At 30.6% G+C, this 22,963-nt stretch overlaps 1 protein-coding gene across 1 annotated transcript in view; it reads left to right on the forward strand.

Moving 5' to 3' along the window:
* The window catches only part of LOC145268182 (TOG array regulator of axonemal microtubules protein 1-like), a 156,204-nt gene that overhangs the window by 39,427 nt on the left and 93,814 nt on the right, over positions 1 to 22,963 (forward strand). Inside the window, exons 4-6 of the mRNA XM_080123413.1 lie at positions 3,929 to 4,043; positions 6,757 to 6,837; positions 10,755 to 10,844. Coding sequence (XP_079979539.1) covers positions 3,929 to 4,043; positions 6,757 to 6,837; positions 10,755 to 10,844 — 286 coding nt within the window. The remainder of the gene's footprint in view (positions 1 to 3,928; positions 4,044 to 6,756; positions 6,838 to 10,754; positions 10,845 to 22,963) is intronic.

Consider the following 22,963-nt stretch of genomic DNA (forward strand, 5'->3'; position numbering starts at 1 on the left):
TGTATGTGTGTTTGTATGTATGTATGTATATGTGTATGTATGTATGTATGTATGTATGTGTGTTTGTTTGTATGTATGTATGTATGTGTGTTTGTATGACTCACAAAAGCTTTCCACACGGGTCACGGATTTTTTCCAGATCGGTATCATTTTAAACTTCCAACCTTCGCCTGATAAATATCGAAAAATTGGCCAAAAATGTTAATTCCTTCACCCTGAAATCAACAGTTTTCTACAGGGAGGGGGGGGGGTCAGCAAAAACCGTCCTCTCATGACGAGTTTGCTTCTACGCATGCGTCATATGACGTCGTTACTTGATTTACTTTAAATATTTGAAAAAGCAACAGAATATCATGGATGTCATCTTAGCTCAGTTGCTTAGAGCGCAGCCTCATTATCTAAACGTTTTGGGTTCAAATCGTGGTGTGAGATGTCTTTTTTTTTTTCGATTTTTTAAATTTGAATATTGAAGCAGGGTTATTTAAGCCATTTTTCACGTGTTTTTCAGATTTTTTAAAATGTTCGTTTTTCTGTTTTTTTTACTTCGCTTATTCTTAGGTTTTCATTAATACCCCCACCCTCTCCGACCACACACACACAAAAACACCCGGGCAACGCCGGGTACCCCCCGCTAGTATTTTTATATTTTAGCATATTCATACTTTTTTGGAGATTTTAGTTCATTCATATTTAAGCATTCATTTTTAGCATATATTAACATATTTATATTTTTAGCCTATTTTTTTTTTACATAGGCATAACCACTTATCAAGGCCAGAGACCACTCGAGGATAAGGGTTAAGAGTGTACAGTAGTCAATTAGACAATATAGTAATCGTTAGTAATGGAAATTCGGTAAATTTCTTAACTTAAGTGGAATGGCTCATCCAGAACTTGTTTACATTAGACTTGAAGACAACCATATTGTAGTCAGCTGGAAAGCAGGAAAATGGAAGGCAATTCCACAGGCGTGCAGTTCTAAGAAAGAAGCTTTGTTCATTTAATCAATTATTGATAGTGTTTTCAGCTAGACAAGTGTTTCTTGTGAAAGTTTGGCGAGGGGGGACCATAGATTGAAGCTCAGTCGAGCACTTGCCATGAAAATAACACTAAAGCAGAGACAAACTCGCAACATCTCTTCTGTGAGATAGAGGTTGCATGGAAGAGAAAAGGACATCTCCTACAAGGCTACGAAATCTATTTTGAACTTTATCAAGGCAGGATGTCCTTTCTAGTAGCTCCTGCCCAGATGTGGCAACAATACTCCATCCTTGTACGTACCTGGCTCTTATATAGACAAAGAATTGCATCAGCAATGAGATATCTATTGGATCGATAGAAGGATCCCACCATTTTTCCAGTGGCCTTGGCAACAGATTTGATGTACATGTTCTATTTCAGATCAGGAGTAAAGGTCAAGCTCAGAAGCTTGTCAAAACATGAGGCCTCCCCAAGACGAGAGCCATTCATTTCAATTGATGCCAGATGGGGATCAGAACGTTGATGATGTAAAGATAAAAGCTTGGTTTTAGATGCATTAAAAGTAACTAGCCACCTCTTTCCCCATTGTACCACTTGCTCAAGATCAGAGGAGAGAGAATTGGAGAGAACTTGGTCGTTTACTGTCTTAGATGTGCTACCATAGATTGTAGTGTCATCACATAAATGTCTACGAATGATGTAAGGATGTGATTTGGAAGATCATTAATGTTGATCAGGAAAAGAGTTGGGTCCAGGATGGACCCCTGAGAGACTCCAGCATTAATACTGTAAGCTTCTGATTTTTGCCCATCAACTACTACTCTTATGAACCTATCAGAGAGAAAGAATTTAATAATTGAGAAGACATTTCCAGCTATACCATAGCTGGAGATCTTGTGAAGCATAGCATATTCATAATTTTTAGCATATTCTAGCATATTTTAACATATTCATATTTTTGGGGATATATTGGCATATTTATATTTGCACATATTTATATTTTCGCATATTTTAGCATTCATTGTTAGCATATATTAGCATATTTACATTCATAGCATATTTTAACATATTCATATTTTTTAGCATATTTGTATTTTTTGCATATCATAGCATATTTATCATTTTAAACATGTATTTAAACATTCATATTTTTAGCATATTTTAGCATATTCATACATTCTAGCATATATTAGCAAATTTACATTTAAAGCATATTTTAACACGTGTTAGCATATTTTAGCATATTCATATTTTAACACGTGTTAGCATATTTTAGCATATTCATATTTTAACACGTGTTAGCATATTTTAGCATATTCATATTTTAACACGTGTTAGCATATTTTAGCATATTCATATTTTAACACATGTTAGCATATTTTAGCATATTCATATTTTAACACGTGTTAGCATATTTTAGCATATTCATATTTTAACACGTGTTAGCATATTTTAGCATATTCATATTTTAACACGTGTTAGCATATTTTAGCATATTCATATTTTAACACATGTTAGCATATTTTAGCATATTCATATTTTAACACGTGTTAGCATATTTTAGCATATGCATATTTTTACTATTACCATATTTACATTTTTAGCATATTTTAACATACTCATTTAGCATATTCATATTTTTAGCATATATTTGCATATTTATATTTATAGCACATTTTAACATATTAATATATTTAGCATATTTTAACATATTTATATTTTTAGCATATTTTAACATACTCATTTAGCATATTCATATTTTTAGCATATATTTGCATATTTATATTTATAGCATATTTTAACATATGAATATATTTAGCATATTTTAACATATTTATATTTTTAGCATATTTTAGCGTATTTATATGGCATATTTCAGCTGATTTTAGCATATTCATCTTTTTTAGCATATTTTAGGTCATTCATATTTTAGCATAATTATATTTTTAGCATGTTTTAGGATTAATATTTTAGCATATTCATATAAGTATAATTTAGCATATGCATTTTGAAGCAGATTTTAGCATGTTAATATTTTTTATATTTTAGTATATTAGAGATTTTGGCATATTTATATGCTTTAGCATAATTTAGCATAATTTAGCATATTGATTTTTAGTGTACTACTATTTTTTGCATATATAAGCATATTCATATTTTTTAGCATATTTGTATTGTTTTATTTTTTTATATTCATATTCTATTTCATTTTATATTCATATTTATACCATATTTTAGCATTTATATTGGCAGATTTTTAAAATATCTATCTTTTACCATATTTTTGCATATACATTTTTATTCATATTTTTATGTTTTAGTATATTCATATTTTTACATATTTATCATATATTTTTGCATATTTTTGCATATTCATATTTTGGCCTATTTTAGCATTCATTTTTAGCATATATTAGCATATTTATATTTATTATATATTTTGGCATATTCAAATATTTTAGCATATTTTAGAATATTTATATCTTTAGCATATTCTAGCATATTTATTTTTATAGCATATTTTAATATATTCATATTTTTTGCATACATTGACAAATTTATATTTATAGCATAGTTAAGCATATTTATATTTTAGCATATATTAGCATTATTATAATGTAGCATATTCATATTTATTACATATTAGAATATTTATAGCATATTTTAGCATATTTATATTTATATCATATTTTTGCATTCATCCGATGTAAGCTCTGATCTTTTTCAAATGTGTTGTCAAACTCAGAGGTCTTTATATCAAAATTGGGGATCTGTACGGAATTTCAAAAGGTAGTTTATTTACTCATTCTCTCTGTTCTCTGTTTTCAATTTCTCTGAATAATCAAAACAAAACAAATTACCAATCCTCATGAAAAAATCAACAAAATAATCAGGATACAAGTAAAATATTATTTAATTTAAAATAGATCATTCTTTGATTTTTCAGAAGGTCACAAGTAACAAACCTTCACCTTTACCATTAACTGCAGGAGATACTGAAAAGTTTAAACCAAAGAAGTCAGGCTTTTTAGTTGGTTCCAAAGATGAAGAGAACGATGCAGGTAATAATCAAAAGTTTTACTGTATTTTTATTCAGTCGTACTTTAAAATAATATTTTGCATTTTTATAATAGAAGCTTCATTGTATTTTTATTTGATCGCCACTAAAAAAATGTTCCTTAAAATAATATTACAAGTTTTATTGCACTTAAACTCGCTTCAAATGGCAATATTAAGTTGCTGCCGCTGTTGCCAAGTGCTGCATACAGAAAGTGGTTGCACCAAACACATACATATGGCTTCAGGAAGGTGCAGCGTGTGTCACATCTTCAGGAAAATATTGATGACTTCATCAATCGCAACATCTGTTTCCTAACTCTCCTGATTGCAACTCCATAGACCATTGTGTGAAGTGCAGTCAAGAAAGTCACCAACCGTATCACCTGCAACACCAAGGATTATCTGTTTGATAGGATCAAACTAATCTCTTAAATGACACCGTGATGACAGAATGTTTAAGGTTCAATTCCTAGCTGGAGGCCATAGTGGAAACTCAGGACAGCTTCTTAGAGTGAACTGTATTCGACAAAGGATCCTCTAAGGTATACATTTTGATTTTGAAGATACATTAATTATTAGCCAAGATATATTTTTTTTCTTTCCTATCCAAAAAGTGACAAATTTGTACTGAGCACTATATAAGTCATATATAGCAGTATCACAAGTGAACTAAAAAAAACCAATAAAGTGCTCAATCATAGATTCTACAAGAGAATATAAAGTAACTAGGGAGGGGCGCTCAACTTTGCCTGGTCATAAAATACGCTTAAATATGATGTTTTAATTTGTTCAGATTTCATATAAATTATTATAGAGTCGTGACTTCAAAAGTAAAAAAAAAATAAAGTATTTGGGTGCCATCAGCTAGAATCGAAACCAAAAGCAAAACTGTAGCATTCAAAGCTGGTGATGTTACCACTGTACCAACGTGACATGCATATGAACTGATTAAAAATAAACTAAAATTAATGTACAAAATGTATAACGATTTTTTCAATTTTAACCTTGACCCCTTTTAAAACTATTTTAACCAGCTAAAGACCCATAAAAGAATGGTCTATAAAAAAATAAAAAAATCCAATCCTTTGAGGCCTCTATCGCCACTCTGCGACTTTTAGTTTCGGAAGAGATAGAGTTTGAAAATATGGAGGCAGACAGACTGACGGACAGACAGACAGACATATAGCCTTCTATATATTATACATATATATAATAGTGTGTGTGCATGCATATATGTGTATACACACACACACATATATATATATATACATATAAATACACACATATATATTTAGTATAATTTTTTTATTATATACATTTTTTTGCTACATATGTGCATAAATGTTTCAGCTACAGCCTTTTTTAAGCTGAGCCTCCTCAGGTCAAATTGATAAGAGGAAAATAAACTTAATATTGAGCACTACAATACAATAAGAATTACTCAAAATACTATATATATGTTTTGGTGCATTAGACAGCCATAGAACTCATTCGTCTTTTTTGCATTGCGTTTCATATGCTCTCATCATTCATATATTATTTTTTTAACAATTGAAGAAAAATGGTGGGATCCTTCTACCGCTCTAGTAGATATCTCACTTCTGATGCAATTCTTTACCTATATGAAAGCCAGGTACAGCCAGCGATGGAGTACTGTTGCCACATTTGGGCAGGAGGTACTAGAAGCAGCTTATCCTGCCTTGGCAGAGTTCAAAATAGACTTTGTAGCTTAGTGGGGGATACCTTTTTCTCTTCCTTGCAACCTCTTTCCCACAGAAGAGATGTTGCGAACTTGTCTCTGCTTTATCATAATTTTCATGGCAAGTGCTTGTCTGAGCTATAATCTATGCCCCCCCCCTTCACCAAACTTTCACGAAAAACACTTGTATATCAATAATTTCCCACACTCTGCCTAAACATGTAGATTTCATGAACAAAGCTTCTTTCTGGAACTCTCTTCTGTTTGCCTGCTTTCCAGCTGACTACAATTTGTCAGTGAGCAACTACTAATGATGGTTTGTGTGAAAACTCATAGTAAGTTGATAATAACTCGCAGGATCCATGGAAATTCCACAGTTCCATTCTTCATCTGTTGTACATTGCTGCTGTGCATTCTATTAATGTCCAGTGCAAATGTAGACCCCACAATATTATTGTACCACCTTTATTCAAACTAAAACATAACTTAAACTCAAACTAAAACATACTTTGGCCAATGCAGTTTTAGATTATATCTGATTATGGGGTCTATCTCCAAAATCTTTGTTGGTGACAGATTTTTATTCTATGGACATCTGACACGAACAGATACTGTGTCAATCTTAGCTGAAAGTGTATTTTAATTCTGGTTTCACTTTGACAAAAGAGCAACATCAAATGAATTTTTTTTTTTTATATATATATATTTTTTCTTTGCATCTTCAGCGAATTAGGTAATGCTACCTTTTATAAAAGGTAGCATTACCTAGTGTAATATGTACAAACATAAAATTGCTATAGCATGTTATTAAGAAAATAAGAGATTATAATGTTTTTACAACATTAGTTGTCCAAACATCTTGACTACATTTAAACGCTGTATATTTGATAATAGATATTTTTCATTTCATTAGAAGAGTTTCTCAATAAAATATGTCTAAAGCAAAGTTTGCTGTCTAAATATACGTGACTAAAATAAAATATTCCAAAATGTATTTTTCTTTTCATGTATTTCAGGATCTTATAAACAAATATATCGAAATGACAAACTGAAACGAGAATATGCATATCCAACGTTATCCAATTCAGATGCTAAAGGTGAGCCCAGGCAATTTTTTTAAATGTTCAATATGGCTTTCTTAGTTTACAGAAGAATTATAATGATATTGTAGAGATTAGTAGCGAGGTTGAGATGTTTGTTGAAGATGGCCATTTTGTAGTAGCGTCTCTATTCATTTGAGAAGAAGAAGAAGAAGAAGAAGAAGAAGAAGAAGAAGAAAAGTGGTCACTAGAGTTCCATTTAGAAAAACAAACACTTCTACATTTTATATTATTTTATACTAGTAAAGATAGCCACGCTTTGTGCAGAACTTTACACTTGTAGTAAATGGACGTCCTAAGAGCCGCACCAAATACAACTTTAACCTTTGATCTTGATCTTGAAAAATGGTGTGCACTATCGCTATGTTGGAGACCATCATCATGTCAGGTTTAGTCATGATCACTCCAGTAATGTGGGTTGTCAGAGTATATATGTACATATAGGCCATAACTTTGACCTTTACCTTGGAAAATGGTGTGATGCATCCCTAGATGGGGGACCATCATCATGCCAGGTTTGGTCATGATCGGTCCAGTGGTGTGGGCTGTAGGAGTGTATATATACATAATCCATGACCTTGACCTTTGAGTTTCATCTTGAAAAATGGTGTGTATCATCCCTATGTGGGGGACTATCATCATGCCAGGTTTGGTTATGATCAGTCCAAGGGTGTGAGCTGTAGGAGAGTTGTACACACAGACACACGAATGCAACTACTTTATATATAGAAATTATTTTCAGATGCTAATGCTAAAGATAAGTTAGGACTTTTTTTAATAATGTTAAATATAGCCTTCATGGTTTACAGAAGAGCTAACGTTAATATCTTTCTTGTGGTCAATTTTCTTTGGGATGGTCACTAATTCTGGACAATAACAACAAATTAGTTGGCCATATCGATTTATGACCATATCTGATAAACAGATATCAACAAAATTATATATTAAAATACTAAAAAAATTAAAACAGTTTCCGAACTTTGAACTTATGCAGATCGGTAAAAAATAAATTTTAATGCATTTTGTAAAAGTTATCTACTTTATATTTTATTTGTTCTAAATTTCTAAGCTGTTAACTATATTGCATGATTGTCGATCTTTGTAGATCTTTTTCAAATCCTTAATCTACTAATTTGAGATTAAAATAATACCTGTTCAACCCAGAACTAAATTTATACTTATTATTTGTTCAATTTAACAAATGATGCTTTATTTATTGTAAATATATTTAATCTTTGAAAAACGTAACAAATGATAAAATTTCCTTTTTTCTTTCTTCTTTTTTTAGAATTATTTAGAATAATTTTTTATTAAAATTAACTCTAAAAAGAATCTTCTTTTTTTAGAATTATTTAGAAGAATTTTTTTATTGAAATTAACTCTAAAAGAATCTTCTTTCTGCAAAAGTGCAGCTTAGTTTTATAACAAAATAAATCATTGTTGCTAAAACCGTTTCTGCACTAAAAGATATGTATAGTATATATTTTTAAAAGAAAGATATGTATAATATATATTTTTAAAAAGAAAGATATGTATAGTATATATTTTTAAAAGATATGTATAGTATATATTTTTAAAAGATATGTATAGTATATATTTTTAATAAGAAAGATATGTATAGTATATATTTTTAAAAAGAAAGATATGTATAGTATATATTTTTAATAAGATATGTATAGTATATATTTTTAAAAGATATGTATAGTATATATTTTTAATAAGAAAGATATGTATAGTATATATTTTTAAAAAGAAAGATATGTATAGTATATATTTTTAAAAGATATGTATAGTATATATTTTTAATAAGAAAGATATGTATAGTATATATTTTTAATAAGAAAGATATGTATAGTATATATTTTTAAAAAGAAAGATATGTATAGTATATATTTTTAAAAAGAAAGATATGTATAGTATATATTTTTAATAAGAAAGATATGTATAGTATATATTTTTAAAAAGAAAGATATGTATAGTATATATTTTTAAAAAGAAAGATATGTATAGTATATATTTTTAATAAGAAAGATATGTATAGTATATATTTTTAATAAGAAAGATATGTATAGTATATATTTTTAATAAGAAAGATATGTATAGTATATATTTTTAATAAGAAAGATATGTATAGTATATATTTTTAAAAGATATGTATAGTATATATTTTTAAAAGATATGTATAGTATATATTTTTAAAAAGAAAGATATGTATAGTATATATTTTTAAAAAGAAAGATATGTATAGTATATATTTTTAAAAGATATGTATAGTATATATTTTTAAAAAGAAAGATATGTATAGTATATATTTTTAATAAGAAAGATATGTATAGTATATATTTTTAATAAGAAAGATATGTATAGTATATATTTTTAATAAGAAAGATATGTATAGTATATATTTTTAAAAGATATGTATAGTATATATTTTTAAAAGATATGTATAGTATATATTTTTAAAAGATATGTATAATATATATTTTTAAAAGATATGTATAGTATATATTTTTAAAAGATATGTATAATATATATTTTTAATAAGAAAGAATTACGATCCATGTTTGCTGATGAATGCATTATAGATTTGCTTGATTTTATTATTTTATATTTTACTTTAAACAAATTTTTACACCTTTGGGCCGGGATCAAAGTGTAGTATCTGTTCTGCAGATGCTGCACTTAAGATAATTTGTACCAGTCAATGGAGAGGAAACCCTCTATACTGGGACAATTATTATTTTTGGTAACCAGAGTGCCCCCTTTTTGCCTACTTTTAGGGCAGCTGGTTTTTACCCCACATTAAAAACGGCCTTGTGCCTAATTTGCTTTGGTGGGGAAGCAAATAGATACATTAAACAAATTTTTACACAAAACAACCTACCAAATATTTTTATACAAAAAAATAAACGTTTAAAACCTTTAGCGAATATCAGAATATAGTATCTGTTCTATTTTCCAAAAGTAATAAAAAGTATGAAAAAAAGTAGAGCCCATAAGGCCTTCCTCAGAAAGTAACCCAAACACTTTCATTTTGAATTACAAACATGGATTGTTGTTGTTTAAATTAAATTATATTAAAATAAATTCCTAATATCTGTTGGTCAAAAATAATGATTTTATGAAATAATAATTATTTGCATTATTTGAATTATTTAGATTACTGTTCTCATCTTGACCTTATTCTCACAACTTTTCAATTGCTGTAACCTTGATTTTCTTCAAGTGCTTCTTGTCGAACTCAGGAATGTTTATGTCGAACTTGAACATCTGTGCATAATTTCGAATGATATTTAATCAACAGAGGTAGATTTCTCTCGATATTTCATCCATGTTCGGGTACAAGTTAACTGTTAATGATATTCTTTAAATCGCTTTTAACTGAAGGTTGATCCTTTGAACTTCAGAAGATAGTCGCTTAGAACTGATTAACTTAGCACTTTTATCCGTTGTTCCATGCATCAATGGGTTGTGCAATATGTAAACTGCAATGTAATAATTAATTCTAAATGACAGTTCAAGAATATAATAAAAGTTAATTGAGACTTATACACGATCATGACTACTGGAATGAGAAAAATCTATCCCTATAAGGTAAATAATGGCTCTGGTTCAAAATTCCACACAGGTTCTCGAGTTCAATATAACAATTCCAAAGTTTGATAAGATGCACTTGAAAAAATCAGAGGTTACATTGATTAAAACGTTGTGAGAAAAACATCTGAAATGAAAACAATAGTTTGAATAATGCAAATAATCTAAATTATCAATCCTCATTTAAAAAATTCAGAACATAAATAATAAAGTTGTTTTCAAATAGAGCTAAACGAATTTCTCTGTAGTTAATATTGACAATATGTTTCGCAATCTTTCAATGATATTGCCTTAAATTAATTGAATGTCAACATTTTCAGATTCCAAAGAGAACAGCACTGCATTATGGTCTACAAATAAGAATCAGGAGGATGGAAAACCAATGAGATCCAAACTTTTCCCGCTTAGCAGTAAGTTAAAACAACACATTTATTTTATAAAATCAATGAAGAGTTGATCCCTATTTATAATACAATTATCAAAATATTATCATTTCATTCTTGCGTTTATATAAATAAAATTGCATGATCATTTCTCGTGTGTCTGTATCGGGTGTTTATCACCTTTATGTGGCATATATACTAATTTGATTATAATAAAAAATACAAGGGCACAAAATACCAAAACAAACTCTTTAAACATCCCATTTGAACAAATATAATTTAATTACGAAAGTAAATCATTAGATTGCATTTCTTTATTTTCCAAACAAGTCAACCATTATATTTTGTTGTTAGTTAAAAAGAAACAAAAAGAATGCATTACTTTGTGGCCTTCTGAAATTTGAAAGGAATTTAAAAGCGTGTAAATTGTTAAAAAGATATTTAAGAATTTTTTTTTTTTTTTTGTTATATGCTGACTGCAAAGAATGGTGGATTAATTAAAAGGCAGAGATTAGGAATGATTGACAATTGTGGGGTCAGGAGGTGACTCCAGCAATTGAACAGAAGTTGGGATTCTGATGTCAGTTTCCCAAAGTACATTGTAGACTTTTTTTCTTGGCAGATAGCGAGCAGACATAAAAAGCTGGGGCTCATTCTAAAATAACAAGTGAACAATGTCATAACCTCTCTCTCTCTCTCTCTCTCTCTCTCTCTCTCTCTCTCTCTCTCTCTCTCTCTCTCTCTCTTTCTTGGTTGTGATGATAAATTCATAATGAATCACTCAATAAATATTGATCCTAACCAATAAAACAACTTTTAAGCAAAATTTTACTTTATTCATCAACAGTTTCCTTCTAGGGTGATGAATACTAATTTGTGCACTTTTTTAACAGTTAAATGCCCTTTTTTTAGAACGCTTTGTCTTTGGCTTCAAAGTACACCTCAGTTTCCAATATCATTTTTCATTGGAGTTAAATATTTTCCCTTGAAAGATTAATTTAAGATCCACAGTCGTTGGGGATGAGATCTAAAGAGACAACAGGGTAGCTGCAGAAGTGCAATTCATGTGATGTTGCCATCATTGCATCATCCACATTGATACACCTGGATTTTGGTTTTGATAATCAGATGTTTATTTTTCCAAACACATTTGGTTTTGATAATCAGATGTTTATTTTTCCAAACACATTTGGTTTTGATAATCAGATGTTTATTTTTCCAAACACATTTGGTCAGAGTTGTGGTCTATCCAATCCTCTTATTGATTTCATTTTCTGGTGAGAAGGTGTTTGTTATTGTTGAACCCAGGTACTGGAATTGATTTACAACTTCCAGGTTTTCTCTGTTGATGGATATAAGAGGCAGCGCTGGTGTTGCTTGGTCCAAAACCTGTGTCTTCTTTTGGATTATAGTCAGATTAAACAGATTAAATGCATTTATAAATCTATCCATTAAACTCAATTGTATCAAGCATGTGTCATCTGTACCTGGCAGAGAATCTTAGGTGACGTTTATCATCAGGAAAAGAAAACTATATGTTCTCCACATGAGATACCTGCACAAATTTGTTACACGGTTGTGTTTGTAAAACCTAACGTTCAATGCATGCTGATAGTTGGAAGTGGGTGTTATTGAAAATTGATGTTTGGGATTAGGGTTAGGGTTTGGGAATATCATTTGTTCAACTCTGGATAGCACCCTGCTCGTCCATTTTGTGACAACATGACAGAGATGCCAACGGCGATGGCAGCGAAATATATCTTAATGTGTTTGTTCAAATCAAAGTAAGCAAATGAGCATGCTTTGCTCAGGGCATCCTCGAGATTTTTTTTAGATATTCAGTGTGGTATTCAGTTCAGGATCACTGTTTGTTTTTTTTTTGTTTTTGTTTTTTGTTTTTTTATTAATTGATGTAGTTCATGGGTCAGGGCTGCATAGTTTGCAATAAATCATGCACCACAAAAGTTAGTCATCCCCAACAAGCTTCTGATTTCTGATGCATTTTTAAGGTTGGGTACTCTAAAGATTGTTTTTATTTTAAGGTTGCTTGAACTGATGTTTCTAAGGAATTCTAATGACTTCTTGTTATACTCACATTTGCCACCATTTCTGCAAAGTCACTGGAATATTGCATGGAGGTTTTGGTCATGGTCCTGCTGGTCTGATCTAAAACAAAGGATGGCATCACTGAAGTTGATGGCTGCTTAATCTCTGCAAGTGCTTGACTGATTTTTTCTTGGAAAATCTCACTGGCAGGGTTGATACCAAAGAATAGCTTATTGTACCTGTACAGACAGAGGTGTGTTGCAAATGTAGTTATGTGTCGAGAGTCTTCAGCTCGTTCCAATTGGTTGTAACCTTGATTGAGGTTTAATTTGCTGAAGCTGCTCCTGATAGAATGGTTTTCAACTCATCAAGTGTAGGAATTGGATGTCGTTCCCTTTTGATAGCCTTGTTCGCTGCTCTTATGTCGATGCAAACTCTGATTTTATTTTGATCTTTTTTTGGTACAACTACAATAAGAGATACCCATAGGGTCGATCCTTCCACTTTTTCAATCACATCCAGTTTCTCGTTTTTGTCTATTGATTTTTCTATATCTTTCTGCACATGTCAAGGGCCACCGTGGTATCACTGAGTGATGAGCAGCATGTTTTCATCTATGTGTCGGCAAACCTTTTTCCCTTTGAGGTTACCTAAGCACATGAATAGATTTGCATAGTCCTCCAAGAGGAGGAGGAGGAGGAGGAGAAGAAGGAGGAGGAGGAGGATCTCACGAAGAAACAAAGGAAACAAAATTCGACTTGGGTTTTTTCAGTAGTAAGAAAAGTCATTTATTGTTTCATCATCATCATCATCATCATTTTATTATTATTATTATTATTATTATTATTATTATTATTATTATTATTATTATTATTATTGTTATTTTATTATTATCATCATCATCATCATCATTATTATTGATATTTTAATCTTAATTTTTATTATTATTATTATTATTATTATTATTATTATTATTATTATTATTATTATATTTGTTATTTTTATTATTATTGTTATTAATATTATTATTGTTATTTTTAATATTATTATTATTTTTATTAGTATTATTATTACTACAAGTTAACACCAACTCGATGTAGTTTATGAAAGTGTCACAAAGAAACAAAGGAAACAAAATTCGACTTGAGTTTTTTCAGTAGTAAGAAAAGCCATTTATTGTTTCATCACCAAACTACTGACACGTATCTTCCAAGCCAAGGACAGTATGGTTGTAACATACAACATTACACTATTCTTATGAGATTTAAACCATATGTATAAAATTCTCAGGGGAAAATATTGGAATCTCTGCATGTACCCTATCTATAAGTAACCTATGGAGACATAACTCCCTTAAAATTTGTGTATCTAATTTTAATGAAATTTTAAATATATGTATAAAACACTAATTCGCAGTTTTCCAATGTTTCAGCAGTAAAAAAAAGTTATATTGTGTTATGAGTGAAAAAGTAAACAGTAGCGATCCTCATTTAATCCCGAGCAACGTCAGGCCTTCCTGCTAGTAATATGTAAGCTTCAGGTCGAACGTATAAACTACTTGTTTCTTTAAATTTGAACTACTATGTTGCATTTCTTTTATCTAATTGTTATTCCTTCGACATTTTCAAGCAAATTTTACCCGCTGAACCGTTAATAAAATTACAAACTCTTTCCGCAACACAACCATGTTTAGCACAAATGGATGACACATTAGCTTTCTTTGGTTTTTATTTTCGAAAAGTTCGATCTGAATACAGTCACATTTTTTTCTGCAAATGGGTGTAATGCTTTGTAATAAACTGTTTGTTTTAATCTATTTTTCGTTAAAAAAAAAACGCATTCTTCCACTTATGACTTTTTAAAATTATTTAGAAATCTTAATTTACCTGGAAATTGTTGCTTTAATTTATTTCGTAATTAATTTGCAAAACTTTGGTAGTGATTGTTGCCCCTTGCCCTGAATCGAGTTCTTTTAATAATGAAAATGTAAAATACAGAACTGTTATAAAAAAAATTGTTTTTTCCTATTAGTGACCGTTTTTAAAATTATTTAGAAATCTTAATTTACCTGGCAATTGTTTGTTGTTTTAATTTATTTCGTAATTAATTTATTACAAAAAAAAAAAAAGAAAACAATGCAAAGAAAGTGTTTGTTAAAAACAATTTCGTTTAATTCAATAAATGTTCCGGTAATTAATGCTTTCTCTTATGTAATTGTTTTAATCTTCAAAAAAGATTTTTTGCAAAACTTCTGTAGTGTTGCCCCTTGCCCTGAATCGAGCTCTTTTAATAATGAAAATGTAAAATACAGAACTGTTATAAAAAGATTGGGGGTTTTTTTTTTCCATTATTGACCGTTTTTTAAATTATTTAGAAATCTTAATTTACCTGTTAATTGTTTGTTGTTTTAATTTATTTCGTAATTAATTTATTACAAAAATTAAAAAAAAAAAAAAAACAATGCAAAGAAAGTGTTTGTTAAAAGAAAATTCTCGTTTAATTCAATAAATATTCCGGTAATTAATGCCAACTCTTGTGCCATTGTATTTGTTTTGATCTTGCAAAAATTTCTGCAAAAGTTCCGTTGTGATTGTTGCCCTTTGCTCTGAATCGAGCTCTTCCAAAAATGAAAATCTAAAACACAGAAGTGCCAACTAAAACTCAAAAACTCTAGCTTAAATATTTTAGCAAAGTAAAGAGAAAAAAAACTGATTTTAGCCAACTTTCGTTGTAAATATGGAATTGAAACATTACTAGTGTAAAAAAATAAATAAAAACAGTTAAAACGCATTAATTTTAAATGTTTATTGCCTCTTCTTTTGTATATCATTCTCGTTTCTCTCTTTCGTAAATTTCTTTCAACCATCCCTCCTTTCTTTTTCGTGTATCATTCATCTCTCTTGTGTTTCTCTCTCTCTCTCTCTCTCTCTCTCTCTCTCTCTCTCTCTCTCTCTCTCTCTCTCTCTCTCTCTATCGTTTTTCTTCTCTTTCGTTTTTCTCTCATCTCTTTTTCATCTTTCTCTCTCTTGTCTTTTTCGTCTCATCTTTTTCATCTCTCTCGTCAATTTTTGGCTCTCATTTCCCTCTCCCTTGTCTCTCTATTATTTCTTCCCCTCGTCTCTCCCTGTCGTCTCTCCCTCTCATCTTTTATTATCTAGCCATCTAGAAACTAACAGTTAACTGTCAGAGTGCCATCGCGTCTGGGATGTTCAATAGATTCCCCCCCATCTCACTTCATTTCCTGGCAGTTTTGACTGTGTGTGTGTGTGTGTGTGTGTGTGTGTGTGTGTGTGTGTGTGTGTGTGTGTGTGTAGGGGGGACAATCCATAGTATCACAGTTATTTGTGTTTGTTTGGAACAAACAAATAATATATATATTTGGGAGGAAAAATGCATGCTTTAAAAAATAACAAAAACAAATTGCAAGTAAAACACTACCAGGCAATGCCAGTTAGAGACAGCTAGTTTTATGCATGACTAGATTTAAAAAAAAAAAAACTCCAAATCGAAGAAATGATCTAATCTCAATAAAATTTCTAGTACTTATTCATTAATTTAATTTATGCCTATTTTATTTACTCACTCCAAGTTTTATACAAGTTATCAGTTATCGCTTACTGTTAATAAGTTGTGATCCCTTGAGCTTAAGTGACAGAAAGTCTCCCTAGATTAATAGTATAAATTGCATTCAAAAATTGTTGCATATGATTGTATTTTTGCGATAGACATTGACCATTGCTTTATTGCTGATATTGACCTCTCGTTTTTCTTTGAAATTTGAGTGACAATAAATATGTGACAATAAATATGTGACAATAAATATGTGACAATAAATATGTGACAATATGTGACAAATGCCCTAAATTCGAATGAAATGTATTATTTTACTTCAGAACAGTAACGAACCATTGATTTTGTACAGGCTTACTCCTCGAGACATGCAACTCTAAAGCAGAAATAATATTAAAAATATTAATTTATTACAAAAACTGTTATAAAAAAGATCTTTTTTTTCCATTAGTGACCGTTTTTTAAATTATTTAGAAATCTTAATTTACCTGGTAATTGTTTGTTTTAATTTATTTCGTAATTAATTTATTATGAAAATTAAAAAAAAAAAAAATGCAAAGAAAATGTTTGTTAAAAAATTTCGTTTAATTCAATAAATGTTCCGGTAATTAATGCTTTCTCTTGTGTTACTATAATTGTTTTGATCTTCTAAAAGATTTTGCAGAAGTTATGCCAATTTCATGATTGTCTCCCTTTGCCTTGAATTGAACTTTTTCAAAGTGAAAACCAAAAGAAAGCTAAAATGCAGAAGTGCTAAATAAACTTAAGTCTATACCTGACTTGTGCACTAAATTTTAGTCATGAATATCCAATATTAGTTACATTCTACAATTTTGTCTGTTTCCCATTGTGATAACTTCTGCTTTTGTTGTCTGCTAATTTGCTTGAACCACACTCATTCTCATGCAGATAAGTTGCAATGACTCATGACATAGCGATATGCAAATAAGTTAAAATGCTACCGTGACAACTGGGTATCGAGAAGTCAGTTTGATGCAATGAACGCTCTTTAAAAGTTAGAATTATCCCCCTTGAATATATCCATGTTTCAAGAAATTGGTTATACAACCTAGATGGCATTATTTTACTAATTTATAACGCAATAGTTATTCTGAGTGGATTTTCTAAGTAGTAAATAGATTACTTTGAAAGCCATAATCTCTATATAAAAATCCATGTGTGTGTGTGCATGTGTATGTGTTATATTTACGTGTATGTGTGGGTGGAGTTTACATGTATGTGTGTATGCTGTTTACATGTTAAAGAAAGGTTTGAGAATGTACAAAAATCTAAAAGAGTATTCTTATGTAAATTTTATTGAGAAAGATAATAGAAGTTTTTCTGAATCTCTAAATGCACCCCTGAAGGAACTATGAAGATAAAAAATGTATACTTTAAATATATACTATTGTAATGAAGCCACAGATACGTGCGTAGCAACAGCATTTCATGTATGCAAATAACCAAGTCATGATGCGAGGTGACGTTACAAGGGAAAAAGAGGAAGAAAGACTTTAACTATGTTGCAGTATGACAGGACTTTTAAGCACGTATTGGCGCAAGAGGAAATTTTAACAAAATTGTCAGACGACTGTGTGCTGTGGCATAAATTCCAGGCATAACAGCTGTTTGTGGCTGCGAACTGTGAAACTTTTTATTAACCATGAGAGGAAAAGCAAGGATGACACCTCAAATTGAATCCTTATTCTTATTACAGGGTGAACGATAAAATTGTCGCCCTAGAAAAGACAACATGATTCCATTTCCATTTGATGAAAGCCGGTTCTATTTTGTTGCAGACCATCTCCTAGCTGGTCACTTGTGTACGAATCTCAAGAGCGATAGGAGCCTTCTTTCTCTGAAAGTTCAACAAGTCAGATCGGAGATGCGTCGCTATACAACATGCTCTCTACCGATCCAAGTTATGACAACAGGGCCATTGCCAGCACCCTCAAAATGGAACGCTGGATTGCCATGAATAGCAGGGAGGTGTCCAGGGTGATGAAAACAAAGTTTCCAGCCATGGTTATGGTCTTTGGTGTGGTTTCAAGGGAGGACCACATCATGCCACCTCACATCTTCGAAGTCGGCTTGAAAGTCAACACTAAAGTCTACCTGGATGAGGTGAAGAGTGTGGTGATTCCCTGGTGTATCATGTGGCTACTGGCAGCCCCTGAGTGTAGCCATCCCACAAATCCAAAGAGACCTTGGCTTCAGAAGGAGAGCTACAACTTTGCACTATTCTCTCCTTGTCCCCCCCCCCGCTCCTTCCCCGACCTGAACCTGCTGGACTACTTCGTTTGGTCATGCATCGAGAATATCACCAACATGACCTCCCACAACACCAATGCTTCCAGTCTGATAGCCGCCATCTGCTGAGTATTTGCCGAGTTCCTGCCGGCACTTGTGGAAAAGGCATGCTCATAGTTCATAACCAGTATTGAGCAGTTATTGAGACTGAAGGCGGCTACATTGATAAGATGTTAGCTCTACTACATAATCAAGTTACCTGAATTGATTTTTTTTAATAAAGCTGTAGTGTTGCTTTCTTTAGGCCGACACTCTACTGTGTAAGTAAAATGAATTTTCAAACAATTTTTTTGTTTTGTTTAAGCACACAAGATGATTACATACTTTAGTGTCCATTGCACATACGCACCATACTGAGTCCATCGCTTTTTATTTGTGTTTTAGAAGTGCTGCCCAGGATGTTGCATGCTGATTGTTCAGAATACTGGTGTTTAGAACAATTTGTTGTGAAACAATTGAAGGTCTACTTGTTTAGTTAAAGACTGAGAAATGTTATGGAAAGTAAAGGTTTGAAAGTAAATGTTACCAAGACCAAAGTAATGATCACATGTTGTAAGCCCTCAAAAAGAGGAAAGGTCCTTTGTTCAGTTTATGGAAAAAGAGTCGATTGCAACTCAATTTTTATGGTACTTATAAAAATTGGATACACAAAAAGAATTACTCGTAGGTTGAAAAATGATAACCAACTTGTGTGCGAGAAGTGTAAGACAGTGGAGATGGATGAGAAAGTATATTTGGATGGTGAAGTTGTTCAGAAATTTTATTAACTTGGTTATACCATTGGCGCACTTGATGGAACAGGTGGTAATATGATTGTACAAGAAAGGAGTAAATGGTGTAATTACTAACCAGCAGAGCATTACCATTGTTAACCAGGAGAAGAGTTTATCAGGCATGTGTATGCAGTATGATGATGCATGGAAGTGAAACCTGGCTAATGAAGACATGTTTTGCATGAAAAGAAATGATATGAGAATGATATATTGGATGTGTAATGTGTTAAAGACAAGCTTAGATCTGATGACCTCAGAGGAAAATTAAATCTAGAGAGTGTAGAGAGATGTATGCAAAAGTGTAGACTTGTGAATTTATGACCACCTGGAAAAATGTGTGAGGGTTCTTGGGTTTGTAGGTGTAGAATAGCAAGGTTAGCTCAAATGGTAGGAGAACATGGGTAGAAACCCATGTTCTCCTACCTGTGATAAGGATAGACTTGAGAGAAAGAAGGATAAAGACATGGTCAGGGTTACTTTGAAAGTTAATTTTTAAAAACTGTGTAACACATGACAACATATATAAAGGATATTATACTGGCAATGATAATGACAATGACAATGCCGCCGACGCCAACGCCGCCGCCGACGACGACGACGACGACGATGACGATGATGATGATGATGATGATGATGATGATGATGATGATGATGATGATGATGATGATGCAATAAGTCATCACATGTAATATTATATTCATGTATTATATTCATGTGTATGAACCGAAACTTACATCTGCTTGCCTTTAGATAAAACTATATTTAAAAAAAATAGCTTTTCAATTTTTTTATTGGAGCACTAAGATTTTGATAATTTTAAGAATCAAATCCACACATACAAAATTAATTATTTTCAGGCAAATGACGTTTTATTTAGTTTTATTTAACTTTTTAAATATTTCTTTTTCGTTTTCCGTACTCCTTATTCTCGTAGTGTTTAGCCTTTGATTCCTGAAGAGTGCATTCTAATTTTAGTTATTATGGTCCAGCCAACCAGGAAACTTTCCTTTTCATCATATTCGTCTGCTTGTGATCATTAAATCGTATTAGGATCATTTGTTGCTTCGAGGCCTTTATTTACTTTTACAATTGGCATAGTAACAAACAGCAGAGATTAACGGCCATCTTTGTTTTGGTGTTGTCTTTTTGTTTTCGGCTTTCTCTTTTATCTTGAACAGCCGATATTCACATTAATGCCAAGAATAATGCATAAAACTTTATATTCGTACACGTGCTCTCTCTCTCTCTCTCTCTCTCTCTCTCTCTCTCTCTCCCTTTCTTTCTCTCCCTTTCTCTTTATCTCCCTCTCTCTTTCTCTGTCTCTCTCACTCTCTCTTTCTTTCTCTCTCTCTTTCTCTCAAATAATGCTGTCAAATGTCTCTCATTTTTTCTTTCTTTAATCCTTTATGATTTGAATAAATCAGTTTTTTAGCTATTATATAGTACTCTAAGTCCATCGATAATGGCAGACATTTTCCAAGTTTAAATATCTATATCTCTACTATTATATAAAAGTCATACTATGTGTGTGTGAGAGTGTGTAAGTTCCTCATAGGTTCCAAAACGGCCGAGTCTATCTTTTGCAAATTTCACACAAAGGTAAAGGTTCTTAGATATGTTTTGTACAGAAATTCATCAAAAATTAAAAATATCTGATCCAAAAATTGTCTTTATTAATTTTTTTTATTTTTTACGAATTAATCCATCATGATAAATAATAATCAATAGAGGATTTATTTTATAATAATACATATACAATTTGCATAAATCAAAATATCATAATTAAGCATATTGTAAGATCGGACAATGCCGGAGTGTATAGCTAATATATATATATATATATATATATATATATATATATATATATATATATATATATATATATATATATATAAGAAATTTATTACTGTGAGTCCAGAATGAGTTTACAAATTGTTTCAGCTAGAGGAAAATCCTCAAAAAGAGGAAAAAATCCAACTAGTATCGTCAGAATTCATAGATGGACTAAGTTATAAAGTCAAATAAGAATGGAAAAATCATAGATAAAGGGGAGTTAGAAAAGAAGGGGGAGTAGTAGGGAGAGGACGTTGGAGTTTAAAATAGTAGGAGTGTATTAAATAAGAGAGGGTTTATAATTAAATATTAATTATGTGTAAATTCTTATATACGTTTTTTTAACGGTTTAAACTTAAAAGACGCTACTTTTATTGATAACGGCAGAAGTAACAGTTAATTAAAAATATCACCATGGCAACAGGTTGGAGAGTTAATGTTAGTGAAGGAACGGGTTGAAAATGGGGTTTAAAGTAATTTAGCCGAGCGGGGAGAGATTGAAAGATATTTATTGTTTATAAAAGAAAAGGAAAAATAAGTTAATGAATTATACTTTACAGGTTTATTTTGATAATATAATGATATATATAATTAAATATAATATATATATAAATAAATTAGCGGGGCAGGTAGAAATTATACGTTACAGGTTTATTTTAATAAAATAAAATAAAATAGATGAAAGCTTAAGTAAGTAACTTAAATAATAGATTTAAAAAAAAAAAACATTTTTAATAAGTAACACACAAATACAAGCACACGCATAAATATGAACAGCAAATGCACATACGTAAATGGGGGAAAGCACATGCGTGATTACACATACATACACATATATATATATATATATATATATATATATATATATATATATATACATATATATATAAACATACATACACATACACAAACACATATATATATATGCACACATACACAGATATGTAAAAATACACGCATATATACATATAAAAACATGTATGTAAATACACATACATCCAGATGCACACACTTACACATACATATGCATATATATACATATACATATACATACATATATATATATATATATAAATATAAATTAGCTGGGAGGGGGGAGAATTGAAAAATATTTTATAAATAATTTTTAAATTTTCGGGCGTTGTAGTTGAAGGAAAGAGAGAAGGAAAAAATATAAATTAATGAATTATAAGTTACAAGTTTATTTTACTAATATAGAAATAGGTAAGAATATCCGTAAGTTAATCAAGTAATAATAAATTCATAAAATTATTAGGGAGATACACACCGAAAACACACACACACACAAATACACATGTAGAAGATACGCACACAAATACAAATACATATATATATAAACACATACATATATACACACATGTAGAAGATACGCATCCAAATACAAATACACATATATATACATACATATACATATATATATATATACATATACATACATACACACACATATACATATATATACACACACATACACACATACACACACACATACACACATACACACATACACACACATACACAGAACTATATATATATATATATATATATATATATATATATATATATATATATATATATATATATATATATAAA

The sequence above is a fragment of the Euprymna scolopes genome, chromosome 43 (genome assembly GCF_053919585.1).
Source record: "Euprymna scolopes isolate OS-2025 chromosome 43, ASM5391958v1, whole genome shotgun sequence".
NCBI classification, from domain to species: domain Eukaryota; kingdom Metazoa; phylum Mollusca; class Cephalopoda; order Sepiida; family Sepiolidae; genus Euprymna; species Euprymna scolopes.